The sequence below is a fragment of the Trachurus trachurus genome (genome assembly GCF_905171665.1).
Source record: "Trachurus trachurus genome assembly, chromosome: 24".
Classification (NCBI taxonomy): domain Eukaryota; kingdom Metazoa; phylum Chordata; class Actinopteri; order Carangiformes; family Carangidae; genus Trachurus; species Trachurus trachurus.
The window spans coordinates 27015726-27037205 of NC_139910.1; the positions used below are offsets into that span (position 1 = coordinate 27015726).

The following is a 21480-nucleotide window of genomic DNA, read 5'->3' on the forward strand; positions in this document are numbered from 1 at the left end:
TTAATAATGATATATGGTGGCCAATTTGACACCCGTACGGTTTGTCCCCTAAACGACGTCACATTTCATCCACTTTCAGATGTCATACAAGAACTACCAGTGTTGTGTAATCCAATTTATTAGATTTATCTGAACATTTTTGACAACTTTAATTGTTTATTCCTAAATCTTCATTTGGACCATGCCTCCAGTAGCTAGTCTTATATAATGTATAATTTATCAAACTTTCCCTTGATAAATCAAGCACATACATCTCATAGGCTATGCATCTTCACATCCCTAGTGTGGGTAGAATTACCTCTTCTTTTTTGCCTTGACCGGTAGTGCATAGATCAACTTAGTCTTGAGGATGACTTTGTTTGTGTGAGTGACAGTGGAATGGCAGCTATTGAATGTGGAGAGCCTCAGAAAGAGATGTGTAGGAAAAGTCCCATTGATAAGTAATGAATGTGATGGAGGAAAAGCCTACTCATGACAGTCTTCATGGATGAGCAGCAGAACCATCTGCAAGAATGACGGTGACCAAAGCAAACACAAGGTGTCACTGCAGTGCAGCATGTGAAATGGCTTTTCAATTTTCATCAAAGTCTTCAACTATAAATATCCCTCGGGCCAAGAGAAAGAGATTGAGAGGGGTTTAAGCAGGAGCCAGAAACAAAAGTTAACCCAGCTGTGTGTATTTGTGAAAGCCAAAAAAGTGCCAGATCAAATAAGTGAAGTCCAAATGCAGGCTAAACAGTGTGTAAAATCTGGCACGTTTCTGTTCATTTAATAAAGGAAGAAAATCCAGATAAAAGAGAGACTGTTGACATCGGCTGTGTAAAACTGGGTATCTGTATTTGAGGCACACGTGGCGAAGACATATAAAACATATACAGTACCTGGCAAAGGTGAAGTGGTAATTCATAAAAAAAAAAAAATCTCATATTGGCAAAACCGCTAAAAAAATATTTACATTCCTTCACGGTTATACAAAGCATAGAAATACATTTCCACACTGAACACTGATGGAAAAAAAAAAAAAAAAAGTCAAACAATACACATTGTGAGCCGACCCTGATATGCAGATGTATTACTTCAACAATGATATAAATATAATGCAACATGGGGCTCAATCTGCTGTGTCTCTCTGCAGAAAATGTACAATGTTCCTTTAAAAATCCATTCAAGAATATCTACAAACTTGATGCCATGCACTTTCTCTTGAGACATTTTAGTTCTAGACTTCTAAAAGCAGAATGTGTGTGTATGTAGCCTATATTTGTGAAAAGAGATTTGCAGCATAGAAACAACGGTATGTGTAGCTTTATCATTTGTTATTGCTAGCTTTACGTAAAAATTCCACTGAAAGACGGACTAACAGTAACAGCTTCATAACTTTAACTACTTGATCCTCCACCAAGTTTAGATGGCCCTTATTAGGAGACAGGAAAAAAAATCCCCATTCTTCCCCCTGGCCATTCTCCTCCCCTTGTGTTTCTGGGCATAGCTAATGTCCTAAAATGGTCTTATTGTTTTGCTGTCGTATGATTTATAAAATCCTGTGGTTTCTCGTCTGAACTGTCACTGACTTCATTTGTGCACTTCCCTCTAAAGAACAGTGGTTTGGACTGTGTCCCCTCCCCAACTACATCACTCTGCAGTTTTTTTTTCTAAGACAATTGGCATTCAGCATTATGTTACTGAGAATTTGCTTGTGGTCAAAATGAAACAGGGAGCAATACAAAGAAAAACCCCACTACATTAGAAACAGGAAAAGAATGTGTAATGACCTCTGAACATTTGATATGCTGTGGGTGGATAAAACACAAAAGACAAAAAAAACCCAGCTACATCCTGAATACTGTAACATCTTACCATATTTCCTCTCAGTGACACCAGGAAGACTAAAAGGCTGTCTCGGTCTAATCAGTGAAGAATTCAAGTTTATAGCACAGCATGAAATTAAACCTGGAGGAGATTTTACTGAGGAAAACAGCAAAAAACACTTTGCTTTACTTTGCACAGGTTTTCCTTAAAGCTGTGAAACACAAAAACAAACCAGTGAAGTTGAAATTGCCTTCTTCCTAAGCACATAAAGTAAAATATAAAGTATATTTCTCTTTGCTGAATAAATCCAGTCCAGTTATTTCAGTCTTTTTGACCCCTCAGTCAACCACTCTGTCTCTTACTGTAAGAGTTCAGACAAATTAGATCTCGCGTGCTGGAAGTTTCCCTTTGACTGACAGGTCATAATGAAACTGCATCCAATCAGATGGTCTCGTACAACAGCATCCCACTGAAGATGGTCAGAGGTTCAGAGGAGTAGGCCAGCTTGCCGGTGACGAGGTCGATGCAGACCGTGTCCCCTGCCTCCATGGGCAGGATGATGTTGAAGACAGCCAGAGCTCCGGGGATTTGTTTGGCCTCTGCCATGGGTTTCTCCAGACCCTCTGGCTGATACCCAGCTGAGTCCACTCGGGCCACACCACTGTTGGACTTGGACAACACGGCCTCGATCTTCATGTTCTTGTGGCCTGTAAGAATGCCACTGAAGAAGTACTTCCCTCTCACCGGAGCTGTGAAATAACCTGCAGAATCAAAGGGAATAATGAACAGGATATCAAGGTTTTGCTGTAAAAAAAAAAAACACAACACAGACCTCCTTATTTTATTAGGTCAAGTTTTCTTACTCATAAGGTAACTTTCAATACAGTTAAATTTCACAATTTCAAGAGGCAGTTCTTATGAAAAAATATAGTTATTTTCTGACTTTCCTGTATCCAGCTGTGCAGACAGTTTATTTATTTTTGAGACGGATACTGCCTGGACATGTGCACATTAATGGATGTTTTATCTGATTAAAGTAATACCTGACGGATCTTTATGTATTTATCTGAAATATCCAGCATGTGGTGAAATTTATAGAAAGATCTGTGGAGATGGGGTTGGTTAGGGTTAAGGAGCTATGAAATATGCAGGTGTTTTGTCTTGTTATTTTAGTCACGATTCATGCACCATATTCTTTTTTTAGTTATTACTCTTTTCTTTTCTTTATTGATTTCTCGGTTAATGGTGGTTAGTATATGCATTTACTGTACAGTATGTATGTGTGTGTATGTTTGCAAATGTTAATTTACAGTATGCTTCCTGTGTGCAGTTGATATTACATGTTGATGTGCACCTGCTTTCCTTGTGGATAAAACACCTGACAAATCAGAGCTTTGTAGACTGGACTAAGAATACAGCTGCCTTCTTTCTCTAATGCTGCAGTAGCTATCTACCAAGCCACACGGATGACTCAACAAATTAGGCTGATTTTGACACACATATACATATTTTCCACATCGACTTGATGAAATATCAAGAAAACAAATTATTATTGAAGTTAATCAAAAAGTCAAAGCTGTGAACACAACAAACACATTTTCTTTCATCTCTGTGGAATGGGATGAGTATGTTACGTCAGTGGCTAGAGACAACCACAGCTGAACTGAAACGGACCTGTTTTGGGGTTGTAGGAACTGTCTTCATTGACAAGCACATCGTTGAACACTATGGTCCCTGCGCCTCTCATTGGACGAGTCAGCGCGGCGGAGAAGGAGAGGCGTGGCACGTGGGCATCAGACCCTGCGAGACCTGATCATGGAGCGGAAACACAGAGCAGGAGTTAGAGGGAAACACAGATCAAAGAGTAATGACTGCTTTCATCTGCTGTTTAGTAAGAACAACACATACCCTGTTCACCTCTGAGACCTGCGAGATGAAAGATAAAGAAGAAAAAAAACGTGAGTTAATCATCCAACAATATCACTCTCTGTGTTTATTTTTTATTCTTATCTCATTGTATCTACAGTAAGATAGGCAGAAAGAGAGATCAAAGATAAAAACTTGAAAACAGTCTTTGTTATTTAAGTAAACAAAGACAGAGACAAAGGCTGTTGTCTTTACCTGGCGGTCCCACTGGTCCTCGCTCTCCCTCTCTGCCCTGGGATCCCACCCTCCCTTGGGGTCCTAGGGGACCCGGGACTCCCCGCTCGCCTTTCTCTCCACGGGGTCCCGGCAAGCCAGGCGGACCTGGAGGAGCAGAATGTTTGGTGAGACAGCACAACTGAGACAGAATTTTTTTTTTTTTTTTTTTCAAAGAAACAGGGTCTTGTAGGAGAAAAACATGTTGAGTAAAGCCAAGAACGCTAAGACATTTAACCCAGTGTGATTCAGGATGTGCTTTTCACCCCCATGTTTACTAAAGCTACTCTTTCAGACAGATTGCAGACTTATGGACTCTTAAGTGAATGCCTCTAAGGATGACAGACTGGATTCTGTCTTTGGTCTATTTTTTCCCTCACCCTGACCTTGCCTCCCTTCAACTGGGCGCTATCTCATCTCCAAGAAAAGTCAAATCCCATGCCCTTCATCTCTCTCTTGACTTACCCATGAAGTCCTGTTCAATGAAACTGTGGAACTCCTTGGTCAAGTCCAACAGCGAGGAGTTCAGCCTGTGTATCCTGGTGTGGACGTTCTCCAGCTGTACGTTCTGGATATTGTCGATGCGATCTCCGTGAGATGTTACCGTGAGGTTGAGTCCATTAACGCAGCTCCACAGGCCAGACACATGTCGGCTCAGACCCTCCTTGATCCTCTCCAGGCTGTCTGAGACGGAGTCGAAGCGTCCGCACACACCCTCCAGCTTGGAGAGCCTCCGGTCCAGACCGTCGCTGGACCGCCGGCACTCCCCGACCTCTGTCACATAGTTGCTCCTTATTATTTGGATCTCTTTGCCCAGGCCGTCGAATCGGCTCCTCGAGTCCTTGGCGTGCTCTGTCAGCTCCTTCTGCAAGTTGTTCACCTTGTAAAGAACATAGACACTTGTTAATGTGTGTATTTTAGGTGAGTTTCCTTTGACAAAGTCCTTCTATAAATATACGTTTTTTCCATCGGTGCCATGATTTATTTTCCTATGGTATCTTGTACATACAAACGTATGTAAGCGTCTCATCTAGGCCATGTCTGTCAAGAAGATTCAAATATTTGTAATATGCTCAAATATTTTTATAACTGTAACAACATTATGTGAAAACACTGTTGCCAAGATAACTTTCAGGCCTGTATGATTGACATCAAGTTGTTTTAACAGTACATAAAGAACACTTGTGTTTCACTGTGTGCAGTTTAATATAACAAGGATACACATAATTACCAGCTGCATTATCATAACGGTAGTTTGATCTTTTCTGTCTAATTCTCAGGGATGAGTTTAATGTTTACAGTGGCTCCAAAACGGGAGCAAGAGAAACCCCAAGTGGGTCAATGGTGTTTACCTATTAATAAATATTATTTTGTGTAGGATTTTATATTGATTATTATCCTAAATTTTTGCTAATTTTTTTAGCCCCAATAGCAGCATAGCTTTAAAGGGATAGTTCACCCAAAATTCAAATTTCACTCATTATCTACTCACCCTCATGTCAGCTAAGAGCTGTGAGAATTTTCAGAGTCCTCCATTCCTTCTCTGAGTTATGGGCACAGCAGTATTTGTCCATAATGGTTGTGAATGGATACCAACTTTCTTTGTCCAAAAAGCCACACCAAAAAACATCTAAATACCTCCATACTGCTCGTCTGTAATGTCCCTCTTGTATTGAAGCCCCGACATGAGAAACTGTTCCGAAAAAAATTAAATAAGTCTATATTTTAAGCTTGTTTGTAGCGGAAGCTCCCAGTGTCTCGGTTCACTGCTCTTCCTGTGTCAGTGCAAATCACGCGAGATTTGCACTGACCGGCGGAACAATTTCTCATGTCGGGGCTTCAATACCAGGGGGACATTACAGACGAGCAGTATGGAGGTATTTGGATGTTTTTTGGTGTGTCTTTTTGGATGAAGAAAGTTGGTATCCATTGACAACCATTATATGGACAAATACTGCTGCGCGGACCCCCCTGTAACTCAGAGAAGGCACGAAGGACTCTGAAAATTCTCACAGCTCTTAGTCGGCATGAGGGTGAGTAGATAATGAGTGAAATTTGAATTTTGGGTGAACTATCTCTTTAAATACGGTTGGAAAATATCTGGACAACCATTGAATGAGTCAATGCTGCTTAGAGAGCCCTAAACCCTTGCCATCCTGACTTTCTCTCGTGCTTCTCAGTGAAATGCATCCACATTTATTAGATGGATTGACATGATATGGGGTAAACATGAAACACTGCCAAGTCAAAATAGGGCAACACTTTAGCTAATAGCCTAATGGAACACCTGCAACACTGATATTTAAGCGCTAATTAGTAAGCATTAGCATGCTGACACACTATACTAAGATTATGAACACTACACCCTCTAAACTTCAACATGTTAGCATTGTCATTGAGCATGTTAGCAGACGATTCAGCTCCAAGCACAGCTGTGTTTATAGTAAGCACAGCATCACAGAGCTGCTGTAGATTCTTACTGTCACTGCAGTAAAATCCTGGATAGTTTAACCTCTTCAGGCCTCTACAATCAATCTGAATTATACAATCACAGAAAAGCATCGGAAAAATCAAAGAAAAGTCACTCTTTGATTGAAGTGCTCACAACTCATAAGAAAATGACAACCTATAGTAAAGGTCATGAATACACTTACAGTTAAAGGGATAGTAGCATTTTTTTTTAAGTGGGGTTGTATGATCTACAAATAGCCCTAAGTACTTTAATTGCAGTAGAAGACTCTCTGCACTCCTCCCGTTAGCAACGCCAGCCCATAGCCCTGCCCAGAGATTTACAACATACAGTGTTGTGAACAGACCCAAAGAAACGGCCTATTTTCGGCCTAAAAGAGGTTTTACCTGAAAAAAAAAAATACACAGTTCCATTGTTCGCTATAATATAATTTTTTCCAGCCCTTCAAAGTGCAGGAAAAACGCAGTTTTTATTTGGACCTAACCAACTCACGTATCCCTCCGCCCAGGGTTAGCGCCTGCTGATCAGCAGTTGGTTAGGTCCAAATAAAAACTGCGTTTTTCCTGCACTTTGAAGGGCTGGAAAAAATTATATTATAGTGAACAATGGAACTGTGTATTTTTGTTCACAACACTGTATGTTGTAAATCTCTGGGCAGGGCTATGGGCTGACGTTGCTAACGAGAGGAGTGCAGCAAGTCTTCTACTGCAATTAAAGTACTTAGGGGCTATTTGTAGATCATACAACCCCACTTTAAAAAAAATGCTACTATCCCTTTAAAGTCAACAACAACACAAGTGTCCTTTTAATTGCAGTATCAGTGGCAGTGATTTTGTGTTCATCATGACAGCGTCTTACCTCGGAAACTATATCGTCCTTGTTGTTGGTCAGATCAGTGATCATGTTGTCATGTGTATGGACGGTCCTTCCCAGGCCTTTCAGAGTGTTATTGATGGAGTTGAACGTGAACATGACCCCAGCCAGCTCTCCCTGGATGGACTTCAGATCCCCTCCTAATTTTCCATTGTGGACGGTATGACCGTCCAGACGTGTCTTGAGATCATTGATGTTGATTTTACACTGTCCGGTGCACTCCTCCACTTCCTCCCTGAGTCGTCCAACCTCCTCCTGAAGGTTGGAGCACACCTGAGAGCAGGCAGACTCTCCCGAGTCCACCTTTCTCCGCAGATCCGTCAGCTCCGTCTGGCACCTGCTGATGCCGGTGAGGGTGGAGTTGGTGAGGAAGCGCAAGTCCTCCTTCATGGTGCTGCAAATGGAGCAGTCCTCAAAGTCCTGTACCAGCGTATCCACTTCATTCACGATCCGGTTGAAGTTCTCACCATCTTTCCCCGTTACAGCAATGATCTTTTTGATATCGTCCGTTAAGTTGATCACCTTCTCACTCAGTGAGTCTCCGGACACGGACAGATCATTTAACTTGGTATTAAACTTCTGGATCTCCTCTTGATTGGACACAACTCTCCACTGTAAGGTTTTCACAGTGTCATCAGTCTTCTGGCCTTTACCATTAGGCCCACAGGTCTCGTTGCACATTCTTGTGGTCGACGTTAGCCTCCTGTCCAAGAAGGTTGTAATGTTCTCCAGCTGACTTAAACGGCGACTATGATCCGTCACTGTGTCTCCAAGGACGGCCACGTCCAGCTCTAGTTTTCCTATCTTGAAGCTGTGGTCGTCCATCTGACTGAGGACCATGTTGCGCAGCTGTATGACGTCCCTCTGGACGGTGTCCTTCATGTTGTTCCCCGAGTTCGTGCACCTCTGCTCTGTCTTCCTCATGGTGTTATTCATCCGCTTCTCTAATTCTCTCATTCTGCCATTGAGCCTGTCCTCCGTCACTCTGCCCTTTCCACCACCGGTCCCGGCCAGCTCCTTATCCAGACGCCCTTTGATGGTGTCACACTTGTTAGAGGTGGAGGTGACTCGCAGCTCCACATCAGACAGCCTCTTCTCCAGCTCAGTGACTGTTTTGCAGCAGGCCTGGGAACGCTCAGTCTCACTGCGAGAGATTTCCAGGCTCTGCCTCAAGTGCTGGTCCATGGAGCTGATCAGCTTCTCCAGGGCCCTGATCCTGTCCCGGTCGTCCTGCTGCTGGCGCCTCAGGTCCTCCACACCAGCCTGAAACACACAGGGATTACAACAACTGTCACTGTTTCTAGCCGTGTGGCCCTGAAGCAATTATGTTTTCTGTTTTTCTGAGTTATGACTGACTTGAAAGTAATCTCTATCTTGTGTCGTAGTGGATTTGAAAGTGCCCCAGAGTCCTACAGTAAGTGCTGGAAACGGTACACCTACATTATCCACAATGCAACTTCACCACTGGAAGTTTGCTAGCAGCAGCAAATGGTGTCTCAAGGGACACTCCTCAAGAAAAGATGAGTGGGCTTCAGAGGTTTGACTCTTTCAATCTTGTAGCCTTTACTGTAGCTCAAACCGATGCTGATTCAAGTGACATCACTTGAGGCAGATAATTCGATTTCATGCAGCTCCCTCTGGAGCCACAAAAGATTTTATAAATGTTTTTTTTTTGTCAGTTTCTGTTTTAGAAAATAGAAAAAGGCATAAAAAGTTTTCCCATAGCACTTCCTTTATTGTGCTACAGTATTCTTTTATGAGAGGTATAGAGATGATTCACCAGGTTTGGGAACAGGCTCTCTTCATTTCCTACAGTATATGGTCAAAATACAGAAGCTCAGCATTTTACCAACTACATCATAAAAATGAATATTACTGCCTTATGGTTATTCACCTAGACCAGCAAGTCAGTCAGTTTACTGCCTTGGTTCATATTATACATGTTTACATTAGTTTTCAACCTGGAAACACAGAAAATGTATAAGAGCAACATAATTACCAATTTAGTTCAGTATCTGGCTAGAAATTTTAATTCTGGAGGAAAAACATGCTTTGACAACCAACTTCTAACCCGTTCATCTTTGAGTCTAAGAACCTTTGTGCCAGATCAAACAAAATTCCCTCCAGCTGTTCCTGCATGTTAGGTTCACAAAAATGGGACAGATGCAAACTCACAGTGACCTTAACCTTTGACCTTTGGCCCTCATAATCGAATCACTTTGTCTTTGAATCCAAGTGAATGTTGGTTCTATATTTATGGAAAGTCCCTCAAGCCGTTCCTGAGATATCAGGTTCCCAAGAATGGGACGGACAACACAAAAACATAATACTCCCAACCACAGCTGTTGGTTGGTGTAGACTGGTGTGGAGACATAAGAAAGAGGGGTCCTGTTTGCACTTTAACATACATATTACACAAATAAAACAATAATTTATTTATTTTTAAAAAAGTTTTATGTTCAGTGCTAACCACTAGTAATTTCAAACAGCTGGGGGTATGGTTTGTTGCAACTTTCCTTTGAAAAAAAAAAAGTTCTTTCACTGTGTGATTATCAACATTTTGCAGGATTGAGTTTCCAAGTTTTATTATTTGTTTGTGCAGTGGTTCATATGGGAGTTGTGTTTTATTGTATTACAGCCTGTATGTGGCCATTATGTTTTTACTGCTTCAGGCAGCAGAAATCACTGCCAGAGCACCACTGGGAGCAAAGTAGATGCATGAAAATTGAACAGCAAAAAAACAGATATTAAACTTGCGTTTTATCATCGATGTGTCATTCAGCTCTGCCAATTTTTTTTTATTTTTTTATGTTTTTGCTTTGATCTCATTTTTGAGCTTCACCTGGCAGGATGAACAGGACAAAGACACCCGTCTCTCGAGCTCTGTCAGAATTTCCTCCTTCAGAGTGTTCAGCTGGTTCCCTCCATTTCCTCCTCCTCCTCCTCCTCCTCGGGCCGATCCATCCAGTTCGTTGCCCCCACCGTTCACCAGGTGGTTGTTGATGGTGAGCAGGGTCTGATCATGGACCTGCCAACACCCAAATATTCACATCAATGATTACATGGTCTATCCTTACATTAAAGGGATAGTTCACCCAAATTTCACTCATTATCTACTCACCCTCATGTCGACTAAGAGCTGTGAGAATTTTCAGAGCCCTCTGTGGCTTCTCTGAGTTACAGGGGGGTCCGCGCAGCAGTATTTGTCCATGTAATGGTTGTCAATGGATACCAACTTTCTTCGTCCAAAAAGACACACCAAAAAACATCCAAATACCTCCATACTGCTCGTCTGTAATGTCCCTCTTGTATTGAAGCCCCGACATGAGAACTTGTTCCGCCGGTCAGTGCAAATCACGCGAGATTTGCACTGACTCAGGAAGAGCAGTGAACCGAGACACTGGGAGCTTCCGCTACAAACAAGCTTAAAATATAGACTTATTTAATTTTTTTCTGAACAATTTCTCATGTCGGGGCTTCAATACTAGAGGGACATTACAGACGAGCTGTGTGGAGGTATTTGGATGTTTTTTGCTGTGTCTTTTTGGACGAAGAAAGTTGGTATCCATTGACAACCATTATATGGACAAATACTGCTGCATGGACCCCCCCGTAACTCAGAGAAGGAACGGAGGACTCTGAAAATTCTCACAGCTCTTAGTCGACATGAGGGTGAGTAGATAATGAGTGAAATTTGAATTTTGGGTGAACTATCCCTTTAACTCATGCATTTTTCATTGAATATATGTCGACAGGCATAAAAACAGAGGTACAGTATCTTACCTGCGTCCTGTTGTACAGGTGATCCAGCTTGGTCTGGATGGTGTTGATGGTCTCTTTCATGTGTGGCTGAGCTGAGTCAGCAGGGACTACCGCCCCATTCAGATCAGGCCTACATACAGATAGAGTAAAAATAATTTCCACAAATTCTTTACATTATTACTCAGGAATGTGTGTGTGGAGAGGATGAGAACATGCAAAAGAAAGATTCAGTCTAAATTTAGCTAATTCTGCTTTGACAAGAGCGGCAGAAGTCACGGGATGCATCTTCTAGAGAATATGTACTGTCTACTATGTGGTAATTACTTTAGGAAGAATATGTCTTCCTAAAGTAATTACCATCTCTCAGTATATATGCTAATAAACACGTGTATCCCCTCTCTGTAAACTGACCTGCTGCAATAAACATTAATAAACAGGAAAATATATACACACACATGCAAAAACTAGAGCATTCTGAGTGGTAAAGAAACGGTGTACAGTATTGCAGGATGTTTTCTGGGTTTTGCACTTGAAATGAAACGATGTGCACTATGTATTAAAACCAGTGTCCACATACAGCTTCTGGTTTATTCCATGAAGGGTGGTCTGGATGTTGTGGAGGTCTCTGGTCAGGCCGCGGATCGTCTCCTCCAGCTGTTTGATCTTCTCACTGTCACCTTAGGACAAAGAAATATGAAAGAAGTAATGCAGAGGTTAATGTATTAAAAAAATAAATAAAACTCAGTTTGCCACATGCACGATCAACAAAGTATGGAACATTTAAACCTTGTTAAAGCCCCATGAAACCTTTTTCCTCAGTTGGCTTCCTAACATGAGCGATGTGGTCTGACATGAATACAAAACTTTCTGCCAAACTTTGACCACTTCCTTGTTTTCATAAGGCGTCGCTCAGTTGGGAAAAGATGATGTCATGCATTTCTGTGAACCAATCACAGTTTAGCAACATCCAAATCTGATGAGTTGGTGGTTTGTCTGCTTATGTTGCCAGCACAGTCTACCAAATCTGATCAAACCGCACCCATACAGACCTGATGAGGCAGATTAGACGTTTTGACTGTTCCACTCTCTGCATAAATAATAACTAACTTTGTTATTTCCTGAACTTTCACTCTGATTGTTGTTGAAACTGATTTTTCATGGGCGTTATGTTTAGTCAGCACGTTGGATCAGTTTGGATACAATTACACATTTTGGAAAATAGATTTCCAGCTGTCTTTTAAAGTGATGCATCATGTAACTGTATACCACTTCCTGAGAAGTCAGATAAATTCATTCATCTTTTTTTTCCAATTTTTTTATTCGGTTTTTGCAGACAGCACAGAAAAGGACATCAGATACACATTACATCAGAGCGTCTGCATTTAAGTGAAAGAAAACCCCAAAATAAATCCCTCTATCCCTCCTGACAACCCTGTCAGATATTGCCAACAACTAATCAGAAGAAATAGTGTAAAATATTAGAATAATAGGAGTAAATAAAATGAAATATAACATATAAGGACCCACTGGGGGACATACGCACATCCTTTTGAATGATATTTCACAAAATGAATAAAGCACATGGAGCAGTGTGAATTTTGCTCCATCTTCTTACCATCTGTCCCCTCTCCTCTCTGCCCGCCTCCTGGGTTGTAGCCGGCCTGTGTGACACGAGGTCGCGTTCCCTCAGTTACTTGAGGGCCATTATGGCAGTCTTCCCCCGAGTAACCATGGCAACACTTCCACTCCATCTCTGTCACCATCTTGTAAGCTACCTTATACCGTGGCCTCCTGTAGGTCCGGTAGCTGAGGATCAAACAGTTGTAGAAATGTTATCTTAGATTTTTCTTAGCTCTGACTTGACACGACAAATGCTGCTTCTCTATTCTGAAACACTGAAGATTGACTTAAAGGGATACTTCACCTAAAATCGATAATTCATTAATTTTCTACTCACCGTCTTGCCAAGGAAGGGTTTGGAGAAAAGAACAAAACCCTTTAGGAGTTCCAGGGGGGGTCCGGCTGGAAACAGATTTTCATATAATGGCGGTGGATAGAGTTCACTTTTGAATGGTCCAAAACACACACTATGAAACATCCAGATACCTCCATACTGCTCGTCTCTACTGACCCAAGTGTCCTGAAGCCACCACATGAAAAAGTTAGCCATTATATGAAAATCCGTTGCCAGCCAGACCCCCCCTGGAACTCCAAAAGCGTGTCAGAATAACAATAGTGGGGGGCGGAGGGAGTCCCGGCCAGAGTCGATACAAAGTATAGCAGTACATCCGCCCCGGAGTAATGTGTTTGTTTATCACAGAGCGATTGTTATATCAATCGCTCTGGTTTATCTGTTTGTGTCTTTTCAGGCGAGCTAGTCTGCACAAACACCCATGTTTAGATGTTTTGTGTTTATTCGCTGTTTATTTATGACACTTTGCGCATATGCACTGGGGGAGAAATGCTCCGGTTGGGTCGGGGCACTGCTTCCACTGTGCGAATGCCTCCGTCGTACGACCAAAATTTCTGACATGTCAGAAATTCATCCGACCTTCCGATTGTGGTTCGGGAGCCGACAATCGGCCATCGCTCCCCCCCTGTACACTGTACGAATAAAGACGCACGACGAGAGGAAAATCGGGCCCAATTGTCGCCAGGTTGTGCGACTCAAAAATCATGTCAAAATCGGGCTAAAATCGTACAGTGTATGCCCGGCTTAACTCAGTTCTCAGAACCCTTCCTTGGCATGGCGGTGAGTAGAAAACTGGTGAATTATTGATTTTGGGTCAAGTATCCCTTTAAGACTCAACACTAATGACATGGACTTTAGTTGTTTGTTTGGACATGGTACTGATGTTTAGACACGTGAGCTTTAGATGGAGGGCACTGTTCTAAATATCTCAAAGAGCATTAGATGGGTTGGCATTGAAAGCCAGCTGTGAAGTGACCATTATTTGTAGCACTGGTCATTTCCTTTTATATCATTTGTATTTACCACTCTCTGCAAATATTAGTTTTTGAGAATGAAGCGCAGCTGCGGGAGCAAACTATGGGAGCCTTTTCAGCTCAAACTTGTGGCCTGGTACACCAGGCAGTTGGTGTGGACCACCAAGGTGTGGCTGCGTTCACACAACAAACGGACTGCACCAGAGTTGGACTGAAGCTGCACTGAGGCCCTTTAGGCTGGTCTCAGTGCAGCCGTATTGATGGGAATCTGTTGTGTTCACACTGACCCACCCGCACCGCACTCGGGCCCAAAGTTCAACTGGATGGACCTAAACACTGCCTGTGTGAAAACACCCTAACATACAGTAGAAGACATTGCACCATCAGCATGTTAGCCTTTTCATTTTGAAGCGAAGCGCTGCTGTAAATGTCTGGAGACTCATAGTCTTGTTGATATGCGTCTTAAAATTGAAATCACCTCGGGACTTGAGCCAGATCACGACATTTTAAAGATTTAAAATTTGTAGAGTGATCCTGATAACCGTGGCAAGACCTAAACCGTGTACTGAATATAAGCGCTGTACTCTGCTCATATAATTGTGCACTGGGCCATTTAGATGTCTGGAAAATAGCTACAAATCATCTTCTGATGATGGATGAGATTAAAGCGCTTAGTAAACTTTAAATGTTATTCCTGTCCTTTTTTTTCCAAAAGACATCAACTGCACCCAGCCAGCCCTAAATCTTAATATCTCGCTCATAGATGACTCGTCTGAGAGAGAAATATAGATGTTTTATTTGGCACGCGGTTCTGTGGTTTTATCATCGATGTGTCATTCAGCTCTGCCACTGAAGAGAGTCCCTGTTACAGTAACAATGCAATAAATAGACCTTAGAGTTGGCCGGAAGTCTCCATAAAGATTTATGGCAGCGTCGCACGCACGTTAACAAGCGGCTGATTGTGAGAGTTCAGCAGGTTGCTCTCCTTTATGCCAACCCACAAACATCACTGTAGGTATCGCCGAGCTGTTTCTGTGCCATAGAAAAGATTTCATCTTCCAGCTCCCTGCGCTGAGAGCGTGAGAAAAAGGGATCCAACGTACTCTCAGAGGGAAAACAAAAACAGGGCTCGGAGAGTTGGAAGGAGGCGGGGTTTTTGTCGAGTCAGTGAAACAGTAAAGGAGGAGTCATAAAAAATGAAAGACAGGCAGACAGAGTGAGAAGAAGAGATTGCTTTTATGGGGTGGGATACTAGACTGTGGTGCCTGGAACCCCTGTCGGCTTCATTCTTAGCATAGTCCAGGTTTAGGCTGAGGGCCCTGGCAGGCATGGGGATCAAGCAGCCAGGCCAGGCTCAAACAACATGGTCAAACTTCAAAGGGCCGTTTGATGAATGTTGTCTCCTAATATAAAATCAACATCTGGAAAAATGATTCAATCAATCATATCTACAGAAACATTTGCTCCAATATTCATACTATTGGATATTCCCAGGTCAGGTCCAGATCCAGAGAGCTCCACCAGAGTGATATGTCTGTGTGTTTGTTTGAACATCATTACTGAGATTAAGCAGCCAAATACTGAGCTGTAATTATGTGACGTTTTGGCTTCAAAAAGACACGACTACAAACAGATACTTTCCTGAGCAAACAGCTGAAACTCTCCGGACAGAGAATGAAAAGAGCTGAGAGAGAGATTGGTATCCACAGAGAGGAAAAGGAGGGGTGGGGTGATGATGCACAGATAGAGGACACAAACTCCTGTGGACCTGACGACAGGAAGCTGGAGGAGCAGGGGCTGAATGCAGATGGATTCCAGCGGCAGAGGGAGTGAGTCGGGGCCGGGGAGATACGAGACACTAAAAAAGAGAGTAACAGATACTCACGCTACTCGAGGACACTGGCCCCAGGTACAGCGCTGGTAGTCTGGCTTGATGTACGTCTCCACCCCGTCCTCCATCACACAGCTAACCGTGCGTGTCACCACATAAGCACACCAGTTCCTGTGAAATCACACACACAAGCAGAAAGGAAATGACAAATGAATAAGTCAGCGGTGTCTGGTCGTTTTACCGTCAGGCGTTGACACAAACATAGCAGTCCTCTTACACGCAGCTGCCGCCCTTTGTTTTGTGGGGGCAAACAAAAATAATAATAATAAATAAATAAATAATAATCACAAATACGGTCTGTTGTTGAATGTGAGGCTCCAGTGAGTTTAAAGATCGATATCTCAAACCCCGGACTGATTATTATTCTGTTCAACATTGGAGAGAAATTGTTCGCTGATGCGAATGTCAGATCGGTTCGGGATAGCTGCATGACTTCAACAATGGCTCCCATTGTGTGTCTCCACAACTCCACATCAACCAACCCACACAAAGGCACACACACTAACAGACACACACACACACATACCCTTGAAGTTGAAAGTGCCATTGGTTACATTCATTCCACATTCATATGATATTGATAATAAAATTTCATACCTCGAGAATGTAAATGATTTCATTCAATTTTAGACCTTTGGACAGGAAATCACATTAGGAGTGTATCTAGAGTGAGCCACTGGGATAAAGGAACGGTTCAAGTTTTTTTTTTTTTTTTTTTGGATACGCACGTATTTGCTCCTCTATGGATGATTTGAGTAGAAAGATGTTAATGCAAAAATATGTATGTTAAAGCAGAGATTTCCTGTCTCAATAAAATACACTGGTATGTGTCTGTGTACATTAGCTGTGAACAAAACACCTATTTAATGCAACAGGATGAATAAAATCCCCAGTGTTAACAATGTTTTCAAGTTGAGAAGACAAAGACAGAGACAAAGCTAAGTGAACACAGTGAAAAAAGTCAATACCTCAAAAAAAGAAACACAGTAACATCTTATCATGTTACTAAGGCTAATGCGCAGGCAAACAGATACTGTACTGACTGGCAGGGTACAAAATTAACTTGCCAATGGCAGGTAAAGTATGAAATTTTACCGGCCAACCACCATGGACTGTTCACAACACAAGGTCATTAAAAACAACAGTGTCCCCCCCCCCAGTGCCTTAGGGGGCCACCTTGACAACACACACCTCCTCCTTAAACTAAACTGTTGCAAAAAAGATCAAACATTAGCTTTAGGCTTAAGATTAGGTCATAAAATGAAAAAAATATGGATGACAATAGACAGGTCATCAACAGCTCTGCACTCAAAACAGCAGAAAGCTCAACATACTTGACTGAAATGATGGTAGATTTTACAGCAATAACCCTCAGAACGGGTCAGGCCAGTGGTGATGAATGATAACTTAAAACTTGGTTTCAAGAAGATATTAAGACTGACATTCATCTGTGCTTTGTTACCTATGGATATTAGAAATAGGCTCCTATTGAAATCAATGTTAACAGCTGCCACACATTCTCAACTCAGCAGGTTTCTCCCATAGACTGTAAAAAGAATGGACGTAGCATCCGTGACGTCACCCATTGGTTTTGAGGAGTCGTTTTTGTGACTCAAATATGGCGACCTGAACAGCGCCATGTTGGATTTACCGGCTGAGAACCCGCCCACTGGCCTCGAAGCACCTGTCAATCAACGTTTCCGCGCCCTAATCGGCGAGATTAGGGCCCCTCAGAGTGTCTGCGGGGGTAGAAATCGGTTGAGACCAAAAAACGTGATGACACCAGGCTTTGATCATGTTTATTAAGGATGTAAAGTCGCCGATTTTAACATGGAGGTCTATGGAGAATGCTGCTCTCTGACACCAGCCCCCAGAGGAAGCCGAGAGAATTGCAGTTTGTTGAACGCGGAAGTGAGCTTCACTTCCCAGACCAACAACTGCCCCCTTGGTTTTTCCACTACAGAGAAGTCATGACAAATATTTGGCTTTTAGACGAAAGGGTGGTGTGAACACAGTTTTTTTGTTGTTGTTTCTTTACATATGGACTGATGGTGTGCAGGAGACAATTCTGGATTACTAAATCTACTTCTAAAAATACAGAATGATAAAATGATAACAACACATTCTCAAAAACATGTATCTAAACCCACAGTAGTGTGGCTTGAAAGAAACAGACATACTCCCACATACCAACACCCCCTCTCAGTGTTCATGCTTCTCAGTTTGTCCTCCCCCCTGACCTCCCTTCACCCTCAGATATCTCTCAGGATAACAACTGCAGATAGATTTAAGACACAGATGCCCTTCAGTCACTTTCTATCATCATTTTCATATTACCCAGAATCCCCATCCCCTGCTATTTCCCTGGTGGTTATTATGGCCAATTAGTGTCACTCTTACATTCATTTGAACAGAACTAAGGGTTTACAGATAAAAGTAGGAGGGTACAAGGGGTTCCTTCATGATGGTAAGTCAGTCAGCAGCTTTAGTCTCTCAGGCTTCATGTCTGTCAGTCTGTCTCTTCAGGTCTCTTTCTTTTTCTGTCTCCGTCCTCATGTCTGCCACTCTTAATGCTGTTGCTCGTGTAACTAATTTTGTTTTTCTTTTTTTAGGCGACTCTTGTCTGTACAGATCTGTCTCATTCCTCCCACACACGCTTTGTCGCTTCCCCTGTTTCTTTCATTTCATCCCCCTCCACCTGCGTCTCTCCCTGCCCATCCCTGTTTATCTCCTTCTCCCTCCTACCCGTGTCCCTCGCTCTGCCCACCTCTCCCCTGATCCCCCTAAGACCATGATCCTCCCCTTCATTCCAGAGCTTGTCTGGCTGAGAAAGAGTTTATCATGTTACAATCCTCCCCTACCCCACATGACCTGCTGCTCCTGTAGGTCCTGTACGTGGGAAAGTGAAACTCACTAATTAGCTGTCAGATTCTACTGTAAAGGAACATGTTACAGCCCACATAGACTTACAGTACACATATGCCAAATTGCATTATGGCCTACCATATTTTACATTGTGCTACAATATCTTTTTTATCTTAAAGGGATAGTTCAACATTTTGGCAAATTGGCCCATAATCCCTATAGTCATAGCAGTAGGTTTGTTACCTTTATTTGTCGGTGTAAGCTATTTTTAGAACGGCGGAGCGGAGCGGCAGGCTGCTCAGAGGTACGCTATGGAGGCTAAAGGGATTTCTTGGTTTCCCTCATCAAACTCATCAAATACAAAATCCCAAAACTCCAAAACGCTCTCGTGGACAAATTGTGACCTGCACATCACTACGCTGTGAGATAATAATGGAACGTTACGAAATGGAGCCGTTTTCGAGGTAAATACAGGGTAAATACAGAGTCTGCTTGCTGAAAAACTGTCCCTGAAGGCAACGCGCATCAGCAGTTTTGCATAAATTTACCTCTTAAACAACTCCGTCTCGTAACGTTCTGTTATTATCACATAGCATGGTGAATGTGCAGCTCACAACTTGTCCACGACAGCCTTTTGGAGTTGTTGGATTGTGTATTTGATGAGTTTGATGAGGGAAACCAAGAAATCCCATTAGCCTCCATAGCATAGCCCTGAGCAGCTCGCCGCTCCGCTCCGCAGTTCTAAAAATAGCTTGCACCGACAATTAAAGGTAACAAACCTACTGCTATGACTATAGCGATTATGGCAATGGGCCAATTTGCCAAAATGTTAAACTATCCCTTTAATTTAACCAGTCACTGTACATGAATATTTATAGAGTGTTTTCTAGAACTCATGTGCTGCCAAGAGGGAAAAATAAAGTTGTGTATGCTGTGCTGCTGAGTTGGTGGTGATTTAAGAAGACAGCTAAAAGAAAAATATAGCCTGCTACTCGCCAACAGCCCAAACACCCTGGAGCAGTGGGCACACACACTCACCAACATGGCCTGGTCTGAGTAATCTGGAATTCTGCTCAGGCATGCACAAGGTCTGCATTTGGTATAAACAGCATTAAATCAATCAAAATCTGAATCTCACACTCACTCAATTTGAGTATTGTGCTAAGAATCAACTGATTTGATGACTAACCTTCGTCTTGTGTCAGCTGCCACCTATGGTGTAAATCAGCTGTAAAACGCACTAAAACAATTATTTATCATCCCATTTGTTTCTCATCTCTTGGTTATGTTGTTAGGCTTCCTCATCCATGAAAAGTTTGATTTTGCACTTATGATTTCAGTTTTAACTCTTATTATTGTTCTTATCGTTATAACGGTGTCAAATTGACCCTAACACCACAAATGTTATAATTTTAACCAGAGCATTTTAGAATTTTGTGGAAAAAAAAGTTTTATTTTGTTTAAATAGAGGTTCCTGATGAAGTCAAAAAGCCTCGATGCTATAAAATAATGTATGTGGTACTTTTATGCATTTAAAACCTGAAAACAGGTCACTGGTGACTCGAACAGTGAGCTTCCTCAGTCTCCAGATCTGAATCAGCAGACAAATCTAGGCTACATAAAAGATGTCACAGTATGACGTATAATACGCTTTTATTTTATAATTTGCAACTGTATCAGATGATACTGTTCAGATTAAGAGTTTGCATTCATACAATTTGAATTTTCATATTCCTAACATGTCCATTCTTTAGTAATATCAACTGAATAAAATACCGTTTTGTTCAACAATAGGCTACACAATCTTCTAAGTGAGTATTTTCATACTGCAGTGTTTCTTAATATGAATATGTCTGGAGTCTTGTCATACATCTGTCAAACAGTGTCACATTGGGATATCAAAAACCCACATCTTATTCTTATCATAATAAATATGTTTCAGATTAGTCAAATTCCATCTGCTGTCACTTCATAAAGAACAAAAAGAAATCTCTCACCACATAAGCTCTAAACATTTTATCCCACTGTACGTGAATCTCGTTACTAATGATCTTGACAGTGCTGCAGGCGGGTGCTGTGAGTGATGGCTGCTTTTTCGCTGGATTCCCAGAGTATGGATTGCAGCTACAGACCTTACGCAAAAAAAACGAAATTTGTGCGTTTTGCATATTCACAGCGGATCGTGTTGCTTTGCATAAGATTGGGGAGATTGAGATGAGCCTGGGGTCCACACCAGAGGAGCATAAGCAAAAGTCATTTGGCTGAAATTATACAGCGTTCATGCATCTAAACAACTGTAACTTTGCTCTGTGGTTTTTCCACAGATTTTGCGGTTCTTCACTGTAATCCTCCTCCTCAAGCTACGTATCCAACTTCATTGTGCTTTGCCATTCTGCAGTTTGTTATACATTATATTTAACATGTCCATTAGAGCTCGGAGCGCTGGTGATTCAGAGCATTAGCTCTGCCAACATGCATGTGAAGTCAGCCAGCATCACTGCCTCCACACACAGCTGCTTCCCCCTCATGTGTGTTTCCACCAGCCTCAGGCTCGTCAGAGTGATCCTTATTGCATTATGCCATGTAAGGGTTTCCACGGTTATCTTGTTCTGTGGTTTGTTACACTGTGTATGTTAAACTAGAAGGTTTTGGAGAAACAGAGGTATCCAACATCTCCATCTGGAGCTGAACCAGTGCAGATATGAACGGCAACATCAGATATCAG

At 42.1% G+C, this 21480-nt stretch overlaps 1 protein-coding gene across 1 annotated transcript in view; it reads right to left on the minus strand.

Annotated features, from left to right (window-relative positions):
- Positions 1 to 468: 468 nt before the first annotated feature.
- The window catches only part of emilin1a (elastin microfibril interfacer 1a), a 32532-nt gene continuing 11520 nt past the window's right edge, over positions 469 to 21480 (minus strand). The window contains exons 2-12 of the mRNA XM_084001155.1: positions 15885 to 16001; positions 12669 to 12859; positions 11631 to 11730; positions 11075 to 11183; positions 10134 to 10319; positions 7277 to 8554; positions 4414 to 4828; positions 3931 to 4056; positions 3718 to 3735; positions 3484 to 3618; positions 469 to 2570 (exon numbers count right to left, since the gene is read on the minus strand). Coding sequence (XP_083857281.1) covers positions 2251 to 2570; positions 3484 to 3618; positions 3718 to 3735; positions 3931 to 4056; positions 4414 to 4828; positions 7277 to 8554; positions 10134 to 10319; positions 11075 to 11183; positions 11631 to 11730; positions 12669 to 12859; positions 15885 to 16001 — 2995 coding nt within the window. The 3' untranslated portion in view covers positions 469 to 2250. The remainder of the gene's footprint in view (positions 2571 to 3483; positions 3619 to 3717; positions 3736 to 3930; positions 4057 to 4413; positions 4829 to 7276; positions 8555 to 10133; positions 10320 to 11074; positions 11184 to 11630; positions 11731 to 12668; positions 12860 to 15884; positions 16002 to 21480) is intronic.